At 49.1% G+C, this 19,263-nt stretch overlaps 1 protein-coding gene across 3 annotated transcripts in view; it reads right to left on the minus strand.

Moving 5' to 3' along the window:
- Nucleotides 1–4,193: 4,193 nt before the first annotated feature.
- Nucleotides 4,194–19,263, minus strand: part of RPH3AL (rabphilin 3A like (without C2 domains)) — a 42,784-nt gene continuing 27,714 nt past the window's right edge. For all 3 annotated transcript variants that reach the window (XM_069791039.1, XM_069791040.1, XM_069791038.1), the window contains exons 7-9: nt 14,641–14,754; nt 13,985–14,167; nt 4,194–7,107 (exon numbers count right to left, since the gene is read on the minus strand). In XM_069791039.1, the coding sequence (XP_069647140.1) occupies nt 7,073–7,107; nt 13,985–14,167; nt 14,641–14,754 (332 nt within the window). In that variant the 3' untranslated portion in view covers nt 4,194–7,072. The remainder of the gene's footprint in view (nt 7,108–13,984; nt 14,168–14,640; nt 14,755–19,263) is intronic.

Below are 19,263 nucleotides of genomic sequence, written 5' to 3' on the forward strand. Positions count from 1 at the left end.
CTATCTTTGAGGAACAGATGCACCCATTCATAACCATGCAAAAGAAAGTGCGTATTTGCCTTTCTGACTGCAGTGCAGCTGGTAAAGCACAGGAGGGAAAATTATGTTTTGTATGAATACACAAATTATCTGCACTGATCTTATTACACTTGAATGGCAGACTGACAGAAAAAGAAAACATGAAAGAGAAAAGCATTGTTTGGGCTGCGCCGATGTAGCATCATTATTGTTTATCCTCTCCAACCACTCCATCATCCTAATCCCACCGTCTCCCACAGTGACAGGTCAGTAACTGTGATCTGGTAAATAGCATGATACAGAGGCTGCCAGAGTGAATACAGGTAGGATGCAAACCTGGCAAGGCGATGCCTGGGAGACGGCAGCACCTCTGGACATCTCGCCTGCAATTCCCAGGCAGGTCCAGGCCAAGCATCCAATAACTCACAAGCATTATCAGTGTTAAAAAGATTCATGTTACAGTGGTACTAATTAGCATCAGAGTGCTGGAATACACAGGGGTGATACAGAAACAAAGGCTCGGTAACTTGCTAACCCAAATCCTCGCAGAGATATTCTTATTCATCACACGAATAAATCCCCAAAGCCCACAGCAGAGCTGTGCAAAACGGGGCACACAGGGCAGAAGGCTCCTCTGTGCACTGAGGATTATCCCTAACGCAGGACCAACGTGTGTGGCTCTGTGCAGGCTCAGTACCTTGCACCAGGGGTCCCGGCTCACCGAGGCAGCACTAGAAGCAGTGCAGAGACGCGTGAGCAGCTCTCTGCAACCCGACATGGGGCAACCCTCGCGTTAAACCCCTTGGAGAGGGGCTGGATTTGTATCCCAGCCACGTGGCTGAGTCCTCTGCAGGGAACGGAGCTTGTTCTCCCTCCCCGGCCCTCCTCCAACACAGCAGGGAGGAGAGCCCTTCTTTTAAGATTTCCACGTGGCAAGTGACCTCTGTGCTCTGGAAGGACAGGAACCAAAAAACATGATTAAACACATTAACTCCACCGCACAATACTTTGTTGAAATAGCTTTGCAATCCCTTAGGCCTTAGATGCAAAGACGTCCATGACCGCAGAGGGCTCAGGCAGGACGGTGCAGGCAGCTCCTCCCTGGTGCAGTGGCATCTGATTAGCCCAGGTGACAACAGCTAATTCCTCATGCTGCAGACAACACAGCAACTCTGGGAAGTACAGAAAAACAATCACAGGGTGGAAATTCAAACAGAACACAAGTCACCTGCTATCAAAACAGGGAAAATTTGGCAAGTTTCCTACTTAGCACTTATTACATCAAGGCTGCTCAATGATGCTAATTAAACAGGTACCTCCCAGACATAGCCAGAAAGATTTATATCCCTAATTTGTGTTTCTCAGTTTATTTTTCTGTCCTCCGAGGCACCATTTTAATGGCCATGGTGTGATTGCTTGGAGGAGTTTAATTTTGCATGAGTATCATTTGAAGATGAAGGTCTGTCCCATCAGCGGCTTGACGATTGCTCACCCATGGCCCAGAACCTGCCCCCTGCTCTCCCGCAGCGGGGCTCAGCTGTTCACTGAGATTTTCTTGGTCTCTTGAGCTTGGCTTCACCAGCAGAAAAATAAATAATGCTGGGCTTAGCCGCTCTCAGTGATTCAGCTGCTGTCCCCATCCAGGGGCTGGGTATGTATCAGTCTGGGGACTCTTTTGGGGGTGAATGAGCCTCAGAAATATCCAGCACAGAGTCAGCAGCTGAGCTGGGGGACGCTGTGCAGGGTTGTCACTACAAAGCAGCACAGCATTGCAAAGCAAGGACCAGTCTAGGAGATGTGATCTCTCCACCCAGCTCCCAAATCCAGCCCCAAAAACCAAGCCCAGAAGGTAGCTGCTCCACACAAGGGGTTACTCTGATGGGACGGGACAAAACAGCTGGAGGGGAGGTGTATAATTGCAAATAATTAAAAGCAGCCACAGTCCTGTGATAATTAGTCAGAGCTACCTGTGAAAGCAGAAGTCAGTCCCGCTCAGGAGGGGGAAGGTGTCTGTGCCAGCACCCCTTGCCCAGATGGCCCTGATAAGGCCCTGATTAGCAGCAAGTCTCCAGCTCCAGATAATAACCACTTACAGTGATTAGGCTGGTAGGAGAGTTGATGAGAAGGGGAGGCGGTGATACTTGTTTGCTGCATTCGGTCAACTACAGAATAATAGGGAAGCACCTGGTAGGAAATGGTATCTAGCTGGGGGTTGAGAGAGGGCTCAGAGCACAATAGTTGCTGTTAAACTGATACAGTCCCCAACAAAAATACTTTAAAACCACAATCCATCCTTCCTGGCAAAATAAGAATACACCATGTAGAGCCACTCATTCCAGACAGGGAAAACAAGAGCAATAATCTCTCCAAGATTTTACAGTTTCCACTGCCAGACAGAAATCAGTGGAAGGAAAAAGAAATGCAACAGATACCTTCAAACAAACCCACAGAACCTCTGCAAAGCACAGAGATAGATGTGTACAGCCCTCCTACTCGAGGGGATTTGAATTTGTCCCTCAAAGATGCAGCTCCCAGGCAGTGATCAGAGCAACACCCTTGGATGCTGCGTGGGTGTCTCCAGGGACCGCTCAACAACGGGGCACAGGCCAGCAGCAGCGTGTTACACCAACCGTGGGGCTGGGCTGTCTCCTTTCATGTTTTTGCTATGCAGATAAGGAGAGGAACATTTCTGCGGGGAGAAAGGTGCAGGGCAGGGGTGTACGAGGATGTGCATGGCTGCCTGTGTGCGCTGCCACACGTCACTGGCAGGCAGCACGCATTGTGTTCCCGTCTGCACCGCTACGGAGCTACATGGCAAGATCTTCAGCTCGTGCCTCTCGAGCATCGCAGGCATTTCTAGCGCTACCTGAATATACTGCTAAAAAGAGGCAATGGTCAGGAGGGAATTTGAATGAGCAGCTCAAGATAAAAGTTTTCCACATGATGCTTACCCATCACCTGCCATCTTGTGCCTGCTGAAAGTCTCATTATTTGATTGCAGCATTGGCCCTTCAAAAAAACTTCCCTGAACTCTCCATCAATCACACCCACCTGTGGAAACAAGGTATTAAGATTGGAAGAGCAGTCTTCATCGCGCAGGGGAACAAAGTGATGGGAGTGGTGGCAGGAAGAAATAGGAGAGGTAGGCTGGTGAGACATCGCTGCCACCAGCCCTCTTCCCTGGAAGGAAACATCTTCTGGGAGGGGTAGGAAGGAGAGAAGAGCAACTGCTGCTAAGTTTTATTTTACAAATGAACTTCAGGCATCTGCAGAGGTTATCTGCCATTTTGTGTCACTGTCAAAGCACTCCAGCTGATAGTCCAGGGCCTTTGCTGTCCAATTCAGTAATGGCCAGAAACACATTGTCTCAACACCAGCTGGTAGCTCATTTGCTTCAGCTACGTTGAACTACTATGCATGGCTCCCACAGAGAAAGCATTCCCTTTCCCCTCAAACTATAGCTGTAAAAACCAAATGTGGAAACTTGACAATTCATGGCCAGTGTTTTTGACTCAGAGAGATCCCCCAGTCGTCTTTCCCATATACTGGTTGTTGTCATGGCAAGCAGAGCGGGGAAGGAACAACGTAAGAGGTGGTTAGTCCTTGACACGCTCCATCCTTGGACTAATGGCAGCTCCCCAGCAAAACAATCCCAACAGCAATTATCGAGGTGCTTTTAAAATAGGAAAAGCAAAAACAGATTAAAAAGCCATTTGAAACCTTGAAGCTGAATGCCAAGTGGAAGGGAACACAGAGCAGCCAGGGCTGCACACGTTCAGCGAACAATGCAGAGACGCTTCTCTGTAGGCAAAGCTAAATGGACCCTGACCCTCAAACCGCAGCAAGTGATGAGCCTTGGGAGGCTGTGGGGACAGCACTTGACAGAATGACAATCGGTGCTGCTTTAGGCTTAGTGGTTACAACATGGAAAACCTTCATGGAGGGGCTGAAGAGCAGACCTGTGCCCCCTGCCATCACCAGCAAGACATACCAAAGAGGAGCAAGACAAAAGATGACTTTCGAGTGCAGAATTCAATTATGCTCCAGCCATGTGAATCACCATTCCACTGGCTGGATTATTTTCTTTCCTCGCTGGAGCCAGCCCAAGGATTTGGAGAATATCCACAACCTGGGAATGGAAAAAAACTTTTTACTGTTTCAAGAATGGCAAGCAATTGTTACTGAGCCAAAACTTTATTGTTTGCAGTAGTAAAACACTACATAAAAGCTGTAAGGGATGGAGACAAGAACAACAAAATAATAAAAGAAACACCAAGGACAAGAGCAGACCGAGCACTATTCACTGAGCCCTTGTTGCCCACCTTGAACCAACTCAAAAGGCAGTCAACAGGTACAAGTTTAGGATAATATTCCAACAAAAGCTACAAAACACAACCAAGAGAGACACAACAAAGGGAAAAGTGGTCTTTAATAGAAAATATGTGCACAGAACTGTGGATGTTCCTCTATCACATTCAAATGTGGCTAGATCACATTCTCCTGGGTTGGATCCTTCCCTTGACCCAAGAGGAGTCCTTCCATAGATGACTGAACAGTTCCAGTTTGAACTCAGGTGGAACTACTCCATGGAGGTAAAATATAGAGGTAAGAAAGAAAGGTTTCCAGTCTCAATGGTACAAGAGCAGTCCCAAATTTATCTCTGAGAGTGTTTTATAAAACCTAGTCTCAGTTAAAAGTGAAACTCATGCCTCAAAGCGGCACAGTAAGCCAGCAAGGATTACCAGGTACCTGTGCAGAGCCGGCAACCCACAGTGTGGTAAACGGCTGCGGGAAGCAAGAGTGGGGGTGAAAACTCGATGACCTGCCTGCACTGCCCAGAAGCGAAGCACAAGAAACACAAGAAGAGTTAGAAATGACATGCTCAATTTTAAAAACTCTTTCCAACTCAGTCTAGAGTTTTTGATGAGAGTAACAAGTTTAAAGAAAATTGAGTCAATTTAAAAGTGTCTTTTTCCTTCTCCTTCTTCTATAGAATTAACTTAGGCTGGCAGGCTAGGCTGTCTGAGGCATTGCAGTAACGACAGCACAAGCAGAACAGCCTCAGTAGGACTGGGAAAAGCTCCAAGGCAAGACAGGACTTTTTTGGTGGTAAAACACTTCTGAAATTGAAGACCCTACAAGCTCTCAGAAGAAACAGCACGACTTCAGCTCTGAAATCATACCAGCATTTCAGCAAAAGCTGACTTGGATTTACTTTTTCAGAAATAGCTAATAATTTTGGCATTACCTCTTTCAGAGATACAGCTGGTCAAGTCTCAATGGCCAGGTTTAAACAGACCATGACATAAAGCATCCCTCAGTGGAGAACAACCTCATCCCTTGCTCTCTTCAACACTGATGTTGTGAAGCCCACGTTCAGTGGTTTCTCTTTATGCCATCTCAAAGAGCCCACATCATCCAAAGGTTTTGTTTTAATTTTTAAAAGGGCAGAAACAGATCACAGAGGAAGAGCTGGAAGGATTTTTCCCAGCAACCTGCCATAGCAAGTTAGCTGGAAAAGCAGGGAATGGTCCTCTGTTGGACTACGTTCATTTAGAAAGAAAGTCAAGGATTGATTTCCAATCTCCTGTTAGAGTGTTCCAGCACCCAATCTCATTTATCTTCATACTGCAGCCATTTGTAAGAGCATATACTACATGCACACAAAGTGCCCAGCAGCAAAGAACAGAAGAGTAATAACCGAGGGAAAAGGCTAATATTAATAGGCACAAATTGCCTTTAAATCCATGATTTCAGAGGGAACTTTTTGGAATTCTTTGTTTCTTCAGCAAAAGACAGGTCAGATCCGAAGCATTTAATAAAATCCACAGACTCCTACTTGCCTAGTGTGGGTTTTATTCAGGCCTTCAAACATCTAATTGCTCTAGAGATGTCAGGTAATTTGATTTTTCTCATCTGTCAGGCCTTGGAGGGAAATTGTCCATCCGAAAGAATAAACAGGACCAGGGCACACAGCTTTCTACAGCCTGACTCATGATGACACCATCACAGCCAGCCAGATGCTCAAGACTTGCAGGAAAAGGTAAAACAAAGGCCCTTGCTCACGCAAGAGATGACAAGGTGTGCATGTGGGAGGAGAATCTGCAGAGCTCACCAAGATAAAGTAATTTGAAAGCTTTTATCCAATTTGGGTACGCAAAGGCAGGCAGCTGGGCCATGGGGTGGTGGGTGTTCTCCAACCAGGAGCTGCAGCACATACACACCACCCATGATCCCACTGCTGAAGCATCACCCTCACCACAGGGCACACAGGCCAGTGCACAGCCAGGAGGACCAGAAAATTCATAGCAAACTTCTTTGAGCGTTTCTTTACTAACTGAAGCACCTCCCTGCGCAGACAGCGACCTCAGTGGAAGTGAACAGGAGCACAACTTCAGCAGCTGATTCAGGATGCTGCTGCCAAACTCATACTAACTCAAACCAGAACAACAATGACAAGAAACACAAGGGGTGACACCCCGGGCCCGTAGGACTCAAGTGCAAACCGGAGCCCCAGTCTCACCCTTGGGGTTCACAGAGGAAAATTCACCCCTGGGCTGAGAAGCAGTAGAAGGGCTACAGTCTCCTCACACCCTATTTCAGGGAGATAGGAGCGAATTTCTCTTTCTCCTGAAGACTGCAAAGCCAGGACTGCGAGGCCAGGAGCTGAACCCGAGGCTGGGCTTGGCAAGCCAGGAACAGTGGAGGCAGCATACATTTCTTCAGCTCGAGTGAGCACTTTGTGTACCCCTTCCAACAAACACGGGTCTGGACCCCACGGCAGCACTGCACAGCACAGCATCCTTCTCCGAGCAGCACCCTGAAGTGCATGTCAGTCAGTAGAAGGGGAAAACAGACCAAACCATAAACCAAGTCAGTGAGGCAGGGAGGACAGGCAGGTGCTTTCCCAGGTGCCATCATGTTGCTAAGGTCTGTGCAAGAGCCACCATCATAAAGTCACCACCAGCAGCAGTCGTTGTCTGGAGTGAGGTCTACAGGAGTGGGCAAGGGACACGCATTGGATCCAGGCAAAGCAGCTCCATCTTCACCTCTGTCAGCATTGTGTTCTGGTGTGGACACACCGTTTGCCTTCAAAATACATAAAGACAAAAGTTTTGTTTGGAAAGCAGTGAAGGGGAGAGACCTGACAGTTATTTTATGTTGCTTTTACATGCTCAGTGCCATTTTAAGAGCTTCCTAAAAATAATAATGAAGAGAATGTCTATGCATCATTACTCCACAGTCTGTCAGCAGTCAGGGCCCATTAAACTTTATTAAAGAAAGAAAAGACAGGGGAAAGAAATGGGGAAAGAAGGAGAAAGAAGGAGTTGTACTGCTAAAACTAGTCCTCTGGTACATGCTTCCCTCAAAGGGCAAAGTCAGACAGAAAGCCAAGTCTCAGCTCTCAGAGGTTTCCAACCCAGGTGACAGCATCTATGTGCCACAGAGCAGGTCCTCCACGTGACCCTTCTGCCCTCCACGTGCCAGGGCCATGGACAGGAGCCACGGCGGAATGTAGTCCTTGCCCATGGCTGGGGACGGGTGCAGGACAGCGATGCTCTGCTGCAGAAGGCACTCTGGCTCATGTCAACTAAACGAACCTGAGCTAATCGCTTCAGCAGCCCCTGGCAAAACTGAGGGTCTGCTGGGATGCGCTGCTTCCAGCACATGGGGCGAAATGTGGGGCTGGCAACGTGATCTAAGGCAGCGGTGGGTCAGTACTAACTTCTCTCCCCCTTCTCTGAACTGAACGGGACACAAGTTATGTTGACGCCTGGAGAAAGGACAGGGGATGTTTCCAGTCGCTGCATTCATGTGAAATGTTCAAGGCACTGGGAGTCCTGCAAATTCCTCCCACCAGCTACTGGCCAAAATCCCAGTTGAAAGATAACCTCCCGAGCCATAAAACGTCTCAATGTGTTTACAAAGACTCCAAATCCACACTTTTAACTTCTATATTACTGACTTCCCATGCTCTCTCCTTTATGCTTTGTTTTGAAAGATGACATCAACTATTACCCTCAGTGCTTTGTGCAAAATGCTGAATAGAAAGTTGGAAGTGCAAAGAGTAAACGTATTGCAAAGGGCAGAGAATAAGTCTAAGGATGTGGAGGCAGGAGGCCAGACAGGCTGTTTGATCAAAGACCAAAGCACAGACCTCTGCAATGTGAAAGAAGGCACAAAAATAGGAGTTTCATCTTCAGCAGCAGACTTGTTTCCAGATATATTGAGTGAAAGAGGCAAGAGAATGAGTCTTTGTCATTCCTCTATTTTCAAGGAAAAAGTCTTCAATTTAAAACTCCATAAAGAATTACAGAAATAGCAAAAGTAATTTATTTTTTAGCTACTCGAGCCTTTATTCACTTAACTTCAAGGTGGACTTAAAAGACTTGAAAACGTTTCGGTTCTACCACTTTAGGATGAAAATATTTTAATTCCTTAAAACATGGAAGGGGGCATATGCTTCTTCTGAGGTTCATATTTACAAATCCATTGTATCTAGAATGCAAACCTTGAACCATTTCCTAATGCTGTCACTACCCAAAGACATGTTTTATTTATAAATACAGCAGGACCATTCGGTGCTCTGCAGTACCAACACAAGGAGGCAGAGACAGCTCAAAGCTGCTCAGCCATGAAGGCACATTTCAATTTTTTCACTTTGTGAAAGAGGCACAACTCGTGCTCCTTGGCAGCAGGAAAACTCAATCCCACAGCAGTAAGCTTTAAGCAAAGGGAGGCAAACAGTGGTGCGCAAAGATTGATGCGGCAGCCAGTGCAGAAGGCAGAGGCTTGGAGGGGAGAGGCTGGGTGTAGGTGAGGGTCTCTCCACATCTGACCCCTGCTTCCTTCCTACCCTATGTCCTCAGTGCAGGCAGAGGCTGAAGGCAGAGGGAGGAAGAGCAGGGGTTGCGAGCACAGCTCCCTCGCGCAGCTGCCCACCTATTTCACCCTGTTGCAAAGCCAGCCCAGGAAGACTACATTGTTTGGCTGTAGCTCACATGGATGAGGGAGCGAGCAGTCTGAAAACATTTAAGCAACTTTCTCACCAAGCGCAGGAAAAACAAAAGTCAACTCCCCAAAGACTGCCATGAAGAAAGTCATCAAAGAAATTACTATCCCGTTCAGAGCCTAATTACAGTTAGGATAATTTTTTTTCCTACATGGAATGGAGTAGTTAGACCCACTGAAGCAAAATGTTACCTCCTCATTGTCCCTGAGGGAGCAAAACAGATATCTGAGAAACAGAAGGGAAGAAAAAAAAGAAGTTAATGCTTTCACTTCAGAGATGCCCTGAGAATTTCCTGCCATGAAAATAATGCAGAATGGCTCTTCCTGTCTTATGTATTAACAGCTTGCATATTTATGAGCAAAAGTTGATGCCTACCCCAGCTGGGGAGGCACTGAGCCACAGAGGGAGTGACACCACCTCATTTCTAAATCCAGTCAATTCCTGAAAGACAGGGCATAAATCTCCCCAGATTAAGAGACCTGGAAGCAGCACTTCCTGCCCATCTCTCTCAGCTCCAGGCCCTTTTCTCAGCTCTGCTCAGCCTTTCCCAGCATGACAGCTAAAAAGCAAGCACCCGAAGGGAGGTACCCAGAAGCTGCAGCTTCAGCACCCTGGGAAAAGGGTCCAGGCTGGACCAGCTGACCTCTGGAGGTCCTTCCAGCCAGTCTCACCCTGTGATTGCAAGCCACGACGTTTCTTATACCCCACCAGGCACTGCCATCATTGTCTCAGCTCCCAGACTCAGCAACACCAGGGTTTAACACAGCTCTGTTTAACTGCCAGCTGCTGTACTGCTCTTTAAGTATTAATGATTTAGACAACACGTTGGCAAACAAGCAGAGGTGAGAAGACTGTGATTTGCACTCAGATGTATGCTACTCATTCATTAGCTTATCTTGTGGCTGTTTCTCAAACCTCCTCTTTTAACCACAATTTAGAGCCTTCTCCAGACCCAGAGCCCATGCCAAGCTCACTCACCATTCCCTACCAGCAAGTTGTTCAGATGACCCACAGAATACCAAACAACATAGACCCATTCCTCAGAAGACACTGAGGACCCCATTAACTGGGACCTAGCAAAGTAGAACTTGCTACTGATCTGAGGAGAGATGCCTTTTGCTCTTAATTTACCCCCTGCAGCAGCCAGGTCCAAGCTCAAAGATATCTCCATTAAAAGCTCTCCATGAGTTAATGAAAACCACTGGAAGATATTGATGATTTCTTTGTTTAATTCTGTTTAATTTTCCCTTTCTTTAATACAAATGTCATCATTAACAGTAGTGAGGATTTTGCTCATTGTTAACTGAGGCACTTCTTAACACACATCAGCTCTACAGCCAGAACAAGGCAAGTCACCTCCCTAGCCAGGGGCAAACAAGGGGAAAAAGAAAGATTGTGCTTCCTTCCTGTGTGCAAATTTCATCCCCTTTAGGATAAAACATTCTTCAGGAAAACCAGCACATGGTCTTCCTCTTAACAGCTATCACGTCAGAGTGGGCACCTCCAGGAACTGGAGCTTCAGAAGAAGAAACACCAGACCCTCAGAAAATGATGTTTTTCGAAAGGGTTTGAAAGCAGGTGGTAAAAAAATAAATAAATAAAATTGGCAGCCTCTCAACTCACCACTCTTCTGAAACCTTGGCTCATGGGTTGAGGTTGCCTAAATCCCAATGCAGCTCTGACAATGAGTCATTTTATGACAAACCCCAGGCTTCATTATCTGCCTCACCAAACCCCAGCCGGAGCCAGAGCAACACACTGGAAACCTACAAACTCTTCTTAATAGCTCCTTGTTTTCCCCTGGCTGCAGGACCATACTGTCATCTAGGCCTTCAGGCTTAAACAGCTAAGGACTATGAGACCAGCAGCATTTGCAGTACCACTCCCTAATTCCCTGTTCTGGCTGTGGCCTGGGATTTAAGGATGCTAAAGTGTTCTGCAAAGCCACACTTGAGAGCAGAATTAGAGCAGAGGTGAGAAAAAGAAGTGAAAAGAAAGCCACCGGTAGAACAACACCTGAGGTGTTAATATGAAGTAAAAATTGCTCCCAACACAGTGTTATAAAGTTGCAGACCCTTTCAGAAAAGCTATAGCAAAATCTCCCTTTAATGTCCCCATTCTGCAGCTGAGGATCAGCAATTTAAATGAGAAAGGATCTTTGCCCCTTGCTCTGCTTTTGGGTCAGAGCAGAGCACAGGGACTGTCCCGCAGGCAGGGAGATGCAGTGAAGAGTTTTCCCAATCTTGACATACAGCACCCATCACCTCCACCTCTCTTTAAAGAGACGAACAGCAAGAGCAGACTCTGCTTTTTGGCAAACAGTGGCATCCAGAGGGACCCATGACGAAAAGCCTCTCACAGACAGACGAAGCTCTGATCTAAAGATGGGGAGAGGCTCTGCTACCTGCCCCGAGGCTCCCAGTATTTGCACGCCCCAGACTTCCAGCATCCCAGAGCATGCGAACGAACCCCTCTGCAGAGCAGGACACTTCCTAGGGGACTACAGCGCTGGTTTTGCTCTTTATTTTCTGCTCTTGCCAGGCTGCTGGCAAAGCATGGGGGCATTCAGTATTGCAGCCTCCTGGATGTCTGATCTGCTCAAACCACCTGCTACAGAGCCGCATAGAACACAAGGCCACATGAGTCCTATCGCCACATAATGCTGATTACTAAATTCATGTGTAATGGATTGTGATTGCCAATAGTTTGCTGCACAGATAACATCACTGCAGCATCTCTCCAGCTGGGCATGTTAAGTGCTCTCAGAGTAAACAAATGCCGACCATATTTACCCCTGCTGCTCACTTGCTGCACAGAGGCAAGACCACATCCCAAACACATCGGAGGGTAAAACAGACTCACTTTCCCTCTGTCCTCCCCACCCTGAAGTGCTGACAACGACCCACACTGCGGGACAGAGCATACAGCCATGGCAAACACAACACGGGCACATCGCGTGCCTCCCACAGCATGCTCAGGTTCCACCTTCGCCTCCTTGCAGAGACCTTTGGTAGAGTCTCTGATGCTGCCCTACCTTGCCAGCACCCACACTGCAGAAAGGCGTAACGCTGGCACAGGACAGGCCTGAAGAAAGGCCAGCTGCTCTATAGCCCATCCTGCCACCTCTTGGGGTCACAGAGCCACAGCTGTAGTGTCACCTAACTCCCTGAGAGCCCATAGCAGCTCCCCAGCCCAGGAGGACGCTTGGCTGGTGGCTAGTTCCCTGACGTGACGTGACAAAGAGAACCCTGCCTGCTGCCACCCTCCATCAGTTCCCAAAGCCCGTGCCTGCCGACTGCAACCACCACCGGTTTCATTCCCCCCTCCCGGCACACGTGAGCAGAAATACTCACTGCTGTCTCCCTGCCTCCCTCCCCCAGCTCTGGGGGCCGCAGAGCCCTCCTGCTGCTGCACGCACCACGTCTGAACAAAGCAGTCCCTTCTGCAGGAAGACTGGGAAATAAATGACCCCAGAGATAATAAAGATCTTTACAGATATTCTCTAGTCAGCCAACCTGGCTTAACCTTTTCCTTAGCAGGATTCTCTCTACATCTCAGGGACTATTTTAACTGGGCTCATGAGATTGCTATAGTTTTCATTTTTTTAAGATATGTCCATGATGCCTGTCAGTTTTAGCTCTCCCGTACCTATCAAGGAGAGATCCCACTGGAAAGCATTGACCCAAGCTTTGCACATGAATTTTTTAGCAGGAAAAAGGCATTTTTTGCTTCTCAGATATTGCTTGCACTGTCATGACCAGGCGGCAGTTAGTTTAAACAGCTGGCAGGAAAGCTCTGAAGTGCTAAGCGCTGTACAAACACACCATCCAGGTGTGCACCCATCCAGACTTCATCACGGTCATGCAGCACCAGCAGAAAAAGCACCCAAGGGATCACACCTGCTATCCACCATCACCCGCTTCAATCCTGCAGGACAACCTGCTGCTCCCCTCCGGCAGGCAGCAGAGCCAACACACAACAGGAATCAGCTGTCTCTAATGCCACAGCCAACAGGGGCTTAAAATAAAGCACCCAGTCCGGGGCAGCACTATAATCCAGAGAGAGGACGGACAGAGCAGAAGTATCAGTCATCTAATTTGCTTTGCGAAAACTAAAATTAAAGGAAACTGCAAATCCTTGAAACTTGGGGAGGGAGGGAAGAGCAGAGAAACAATTTTATGCTGGCTATTTCTAGCGGGAAGCGTGGGGAGGGGGACTATGACTCCATGTTGCACTAAAGGATAAACCTGCTCTCTCTAATCCAATTTACGCCTCAACATGCACAACACAAAACAGGCTCAGGAACAAAAGGAGTGGCAGTTTACAGGGCGGCAGGAACGCTCTGGAGGGAGCAGTGCTAAATGATAACTTAAGGGGTTATTGAATAGATTAGCAGGAACCGCAGAGAGAACACATTTGCATCTCTCAGCTGCTCCAGATCAGATGTGATAGCAGCCTCTGCTCTCACAGTCACTTAATTGTTCCAAGGTTGTTGAGGGGGAAAAAGTGTCTTTTTTTGCACTGCAGAGTTCTGGGAAGAGCCATGCATGGCTTTAAGAGCCATCTAACATTAGGAAAATTTTTATTCAGTCTCATAAAGCTGCCGGACTTCTGCCTTGCTTCGGTAAAAGCTCAATCTTTTCTGCTGCCTCTGCAGGGCAGGCAGGAGCTCTGGGCCTTTGCAGCGGGACAGACCCTGGCTACGGCTGCTCTCGGAGGTGGGTGTAGGCAGCTCCCACCCCAGACGATTACTCATATTGCAGAATACATTCTGCACGCAGGGAAGAGGGAAGGAGTGAGCTGTAATGCTGTGACAGCATCTGCCATGAGAAAAGCAGCAGGGAAAGGTGATCCTGAGCTGCAGCTTTGCCAGGTGTGCCTCTGAGAAGGCTGTGCTTCGAGGGAAGTCAGCCCCAAAAGCATGGATCTGCCCAGAGAGGAGGTTCAGCTTACCAGGGACTCTGTTGCCAACATCGCTGTCGCGCCCGTCCGCTGGCTGGTCGCTCTGGCAGCTCTCCATGGCACTGAGGGCAGCCCCCTGCTCACTGCCCAGGCTGCTGCGGCTCCCTGAGAGGGTAGGGGAGTGGGTGCTTCCCAGTGCCCTGCCCATGGCCTGGCCGGCTTCCCCGATGGGTGCTGCAGAGACACAACAGACAGATGCTGCTGTGGGATGGAGAAGTGGGTGCAGATGCTGGGCCAGGTCCTAAGAGAGCAGCAGCCTCCCCGCTCCCAGCCAGGCACCCTCAGGAGCAGGGTCAAAACCCAGTTCCCGTACTCCATTCCTAAAACAGCACCAGTGATTCCAGTACTATGAAGTCAGGAGCGAGGAGCTGGCTGGAGACGTGCTGCCATGTGGCCAGAAGCAGCTCTCAGCTGCAAGGGCAGACCCTGAAAGGCTGCAGGCAATGGAGTGACCCACCACCTGTTTGACCCATTAATCCTATTCCAGTGAGAAAGGATCAGATCCTCACCTGGCACCACTACAGCCAGTGGGCTGCAGCGGCACAGGGCAGGCAAGCGGCTGAGCCAAAACCCACAGTATCAAGACCCAAACATTCAAGCGCTTTACACTTCCCACCCTCCAGCCACAAGGGACAGGAACTCCTCACCCAGTCCTGCTCGGTGCTTTCTGCCTTGTGAGCCTTTTAACCCCACAGGTAAGGGCTTGTCATCCAGGCTGGAGGAACTGAACTCCGAGTCGCTCTCACTGTCACTAGAAACCACTGCAGAAAAGATCGGGGCGAGGAGAGGAGAGAGACAGTTATTCACAATGTTCATAACACTTACCAAAGAGGGTGCCAGATGGATCCAAATAAAACATGAACAAATGCTGACTCGCTGATCACGTTCTTCCTCTCCAAAAGGAGCCCTACCTGCAGTTCCCCCACAGCTGTTCACTCTTCCTCTCAAACATGATGTGCTTTTACTTTTTACAAATGATTTATAACTCTGCCATACGCACTCCGGTGCTGCCAGCACCTGAAGCAGATGCACACCCCACCAGTGCTTCTCTCCTAAACTGGTCTGGAACCATGGGGACCACACTGCTCCTGTGCTGTGCTTTGCTGCCCAAAGCTACCTGCTACAAAGCCAAGAGCCCTGCAGCGTGGCTGGTCTGGAAGCTGTCTCTGCTCCTGCTGACCCCCGTGCTGGCACGCCAGTGAGTCCCCTCCTCCTGATGTTTGCTGTCTCCCACACTGGAGTAAAACGCTAAGGGCTGGACTGGGCACAAGGCTGGTTCCTGTGCTCAGCTGCAGGTGGAGGGGTCCTGGCTGCACCAGAAGAGCATCCATGTTTGAGTAATGTGGGGCCAGGGCCTGCCTTTCTCCAAGCCACATTTCAAGTGCAGCAGGGCCTCTGTGGAGGCTCAGGATCTATGAGGAAAACACCAGATACTACTGAGCATATCAAATAAAAGACCCTGCAGCGATTACATGACTTCTTAGCTCATCGTCCGTTCAGCACTCATCCCTACCAGCACACTGCCCAGAACTATATTACTCCTATGCCCCCAAGGCTTAAAAGGCAAGAGTCGCTCCTCTTCCTCAAGGAGACTGTTCCCCCACTTCAAGGCCACTTTCTTTTCCTTCCTTCCCCCCCGCCCTGAATCCTGGCCCTAATCCTGCTGCTTTCCACTCTCCATAGTTTCCACAAGAGCTGAAGGAGCCTCATTTTGCCAGACACAACTTGCCAAATTGGCAGGTTGTTTCCACTTTTCCATGCAATTATGCAAGCACCTCTCCTGCCTATACCGGTGTAAAAAGATAACTCGACTGCCAGCTGCGCTGGGTAAAATGAGAAAGGTGTTTTTCCAACTCCTAGGTTTTTGTAATGGCCTGATCTCAGAACAGAAATGATGGGTCTGAGGAGGAAGGTAACAGGAAAACAACTGTCTTTTGTTCGAGGGGTTGCACCTACAGCATTTCTCCATCCAACCAAGGCAGGTACCAGCTCTCCTGGCAGCTCAGAAGCCACTTCAAAGACTGGGTCACAATTCTGAGTAGAAAGTACAACATTGGCTCATGTGGGACAAAGTAGGCAACACTGCAACCTACAGCCTCTACTGTAGAAAAACGAAGCCCCAACTATTTCTTTATATTATATTCATCAGTATGTATTTATAAGCTCACATTCACATGAGAAATGAGTTCCCCATTCTGCTGCTGAACAAACCAGTTTGCCCCCGTGCCATGTTACTCGTAGTGCCCAACCTCACGGTGCTGCCAGCTGCAGGAGGGATGTGGGTGCAGTGGTACAACGTGACAGCTGTGGCGTAGCAAAGAGAGCTGTCAGTTCATGTCTCTGTATCAGCCCTAGAATTCACTACACACAATTCACAGAGGTACAAACCCTTTAACGCTGCCCAAGGGCAGGAGGACGGGTATCCCTCCCTTTGCACAGGCAAGCACAAGCTGTCAAACATTTCTGCCAAGGACCTCTGCAGCCGCTCCTGTATTCAGGCAGCGATCTGTAGTACACAAAGTATTTTATTAAAAAAAAAAAAAAGAATTAATACCTAAAATAGCGCTTTTCTGGAGTTAACATCTCTGAGGATATTAAAGCTGGCTGCCAGTGTTATTGCAAAGTGTTATTGAAGTTGCCCTGGCGGGCAGCTCCCCACGCATTCCGTGCTGCTGGGAAGTGCTGCGCAGGGGGCAGGCTGCCAGGCCCCCTCCTCACTGCCCCCGCAGCCTTCCCCTCCTGGCACCATCAGAAATGGGACCTCTCACCCCCAGGGAAAGAGACTGTGGAGCTGAGCCAGGCAGAGAGTGAAGCCCCATTACAAGCAGGGGGGCTGCACTTCTGGCTAAGAGTTCTCAAAGCAAAGGTTTGGCTTGGGGCTTTGCTGTCTTAAAGACAGCTTCACTACTTCCTCAAAGCTCCCAGGGAATGGTGGGGGACTATATATAAATACTGTTAATAACAACCCATACATACCAGTATGGGTTTTTTTTGCTATGAAATCCAAATCTCAGCTGTGAGAATCATTCTGACTCACCCATTGCCCAATTCCCTCAGAAAATGCACTCCTGTCCTACTTGGTCATCATTCTTTCTTGGCCTCCTGGATTCATAAAATCCATCGCTTTATAACAGCTCCTTCCTCCATGAATCCTTTAAAAATGCTGGAAGTCAGGATTTATTTGGAGAAGGCCCCAGTGAATCAGTGGAGGTGACTTTAGCTGCCTTCCCTTCTGCCACTCAGCAGTTCAGAGAGGACCAGCACAAGAAGAGGAAAATATTAATGACACAAAGGCACTTGCACCACAGGAGCAGCCCTGTCTGCTCTCATTTCCTCTGCTGCCAATAAGAGTGTATTTTACCCACTGCAGCAATGTTTCCCTTTAAGGTAATTTTTCTCCCAAAGCTCCCAGACCTTCTGCTGGCACCTTCCAGAGCCCAGAAGTCGTAAATCTGGTGTTCCAGCAGTTGCTGATATATCAATAAGAGTCGTTGGACAGCTGTATTTTCAGAGAATGTAACAGATTTATCCCTCTCAATCTCCAGCTGACTGAAAAAAAGCTCATAAGAAAATATGCCGAGACAAAACTTGCAAGAAAAGCAGTATTCCCACAGGGAATGGGTCACTCATCGAGGGTCTGAACCCCCGTGGCTGCTGCCAGAGCCCACAATCCCTCCGACATGTGGTTCAACCTCCAAGCCAGAGGTACCGGAGCCCCGTGGCACGGAGAGCCAAATGGAATGGTGGAGGGCTGCCGGGCTGCACTTAACCCCAGCAGCAGAGGATGAGGGAAGGCTGTGCTCAGGCCAAGGGGAAAGGAGCACTTGGCTGGGGTTGAGCTCCAATATTAAATGCGTGCACCTGGCACAGGCACACCTGTGATGGAAAGAGCCAGCCACATTCCCTCCCACTGCTTATTGCAGCGCAGAGCTCAGTCCCTGCACACACAAAGCCTGGCGCTTCTTGCAGCTGCCAAAACCACAGAAAAAGCACGCATGGGCACCCTGCAGCAACAGCTCCGAACAGCCACACGTGCCCAGCACAGCCAAGACGCGCTGGATGAGCGGGCTAAGCATGAGCCCTCGAGCACACAGCTCCCCTGCAGCACTGTATCATCAGCCTTTGCAAACACGACCTCCGGAGAGTGGCTGGAGAGAGGCCGATAGCTCTCGATCACTGTGGGTAGGAGGGTCAGAGATGAAGAGTTTTATTACAACCCAAGTGTCTCACTGAGTGCAGGTCCTATGCTAGATCATGCCCAGTGCTGCCCGCAGTTGCAGAGACCTCTTCAAGCAGGAGGAGGGTACTGGACCCAACTGCTCTCCCTTTCACAGAAGCAGCACACGTGCAGCTTCAGCACTGCCCAAACTTGTAGAGAAGTTGGATGACCCTCTCAGTGGCCTGAAAAGCGCTTGATGTGCCCCAGCACTCGGGGATTTGGCCTCCAGCACACAGACACCGGACAAACCCGCTGCATCCCCCTGCCCAGCCGCTGCTCCTGCGCCAGCACATTGCATTGCATGGCAACAGGACTAGAGCACATTGCAACAGGAGAAACCGCCGGAGACCAAGCAGAGCAGCACGCAGCCCTCATGCCAAACAGTGCAATAGCTCAGGGATCACACTTCTTTTTTTCCACACAGATGCTTTACATTTTTTTCTGCAGAACTCAGAGTTCGGAAGAAGGAAAGCCCTGCTGCTTATTACTCCCCACCCCCTGACGGCCCTGTCCTGCCTGACCCAGTGCAGAAACCCACCCACATTCCACCACATGGAGCAGAGCTGTTCCCCAGCACAAGAAATATTACTGCTATTCTCCCCATGACAATACATTTGTGCCTTAACTAATAGCAGGGTTCCCATGGCAACTGCTTGTTTATTACAGAAAAACTAAAGGCAACGGCAAATCCAGTGTCAGTGAGCGCGAGAGAAATAATGGGTGTGTAAAAATAAAACTTCTTCCCGGTGGGTTTGGCTTTTCTTTCAAGAGGCACGTCCCTGCAGTCCCTCAGTCCCGCTGCCTTCCCAGCCTCCTGCAGCAGGAGCAGCCAGTACCCAGGGGCTGGCACTGATCCCTTCCTTTTGAGGGGGGAAAAGGGACACTTGAGGTTTGTCCCATCCCTGCTGAAAGGCAGCTCCTGGTTGCCAAAAGGACAACCGCGGCTCACTTTCTCCCAGGCTCTTCACACAGGGACTGTGCCGGGACATTGATGCACCTGCGCTGGTCCCACCTGACTTGAATCCCTTAATGGCCGAGAGACGGCTCCTTC

Source organism: Haliaeetus albicilla, chromosome 9 (genome assembly GCF_947461875.1).
Source record: "Haliaeetus albicilla chromosome 9, bHalAlb1.1, whole genome shotgun sequence".
In the NCBI taxonomy this organism is placed as follows: Eukaryota; Metazoa; Chordata; class Aves; order Accipitriformes; family Accipitridae; genus Haliaeetus; species Haliaeetus albicilla.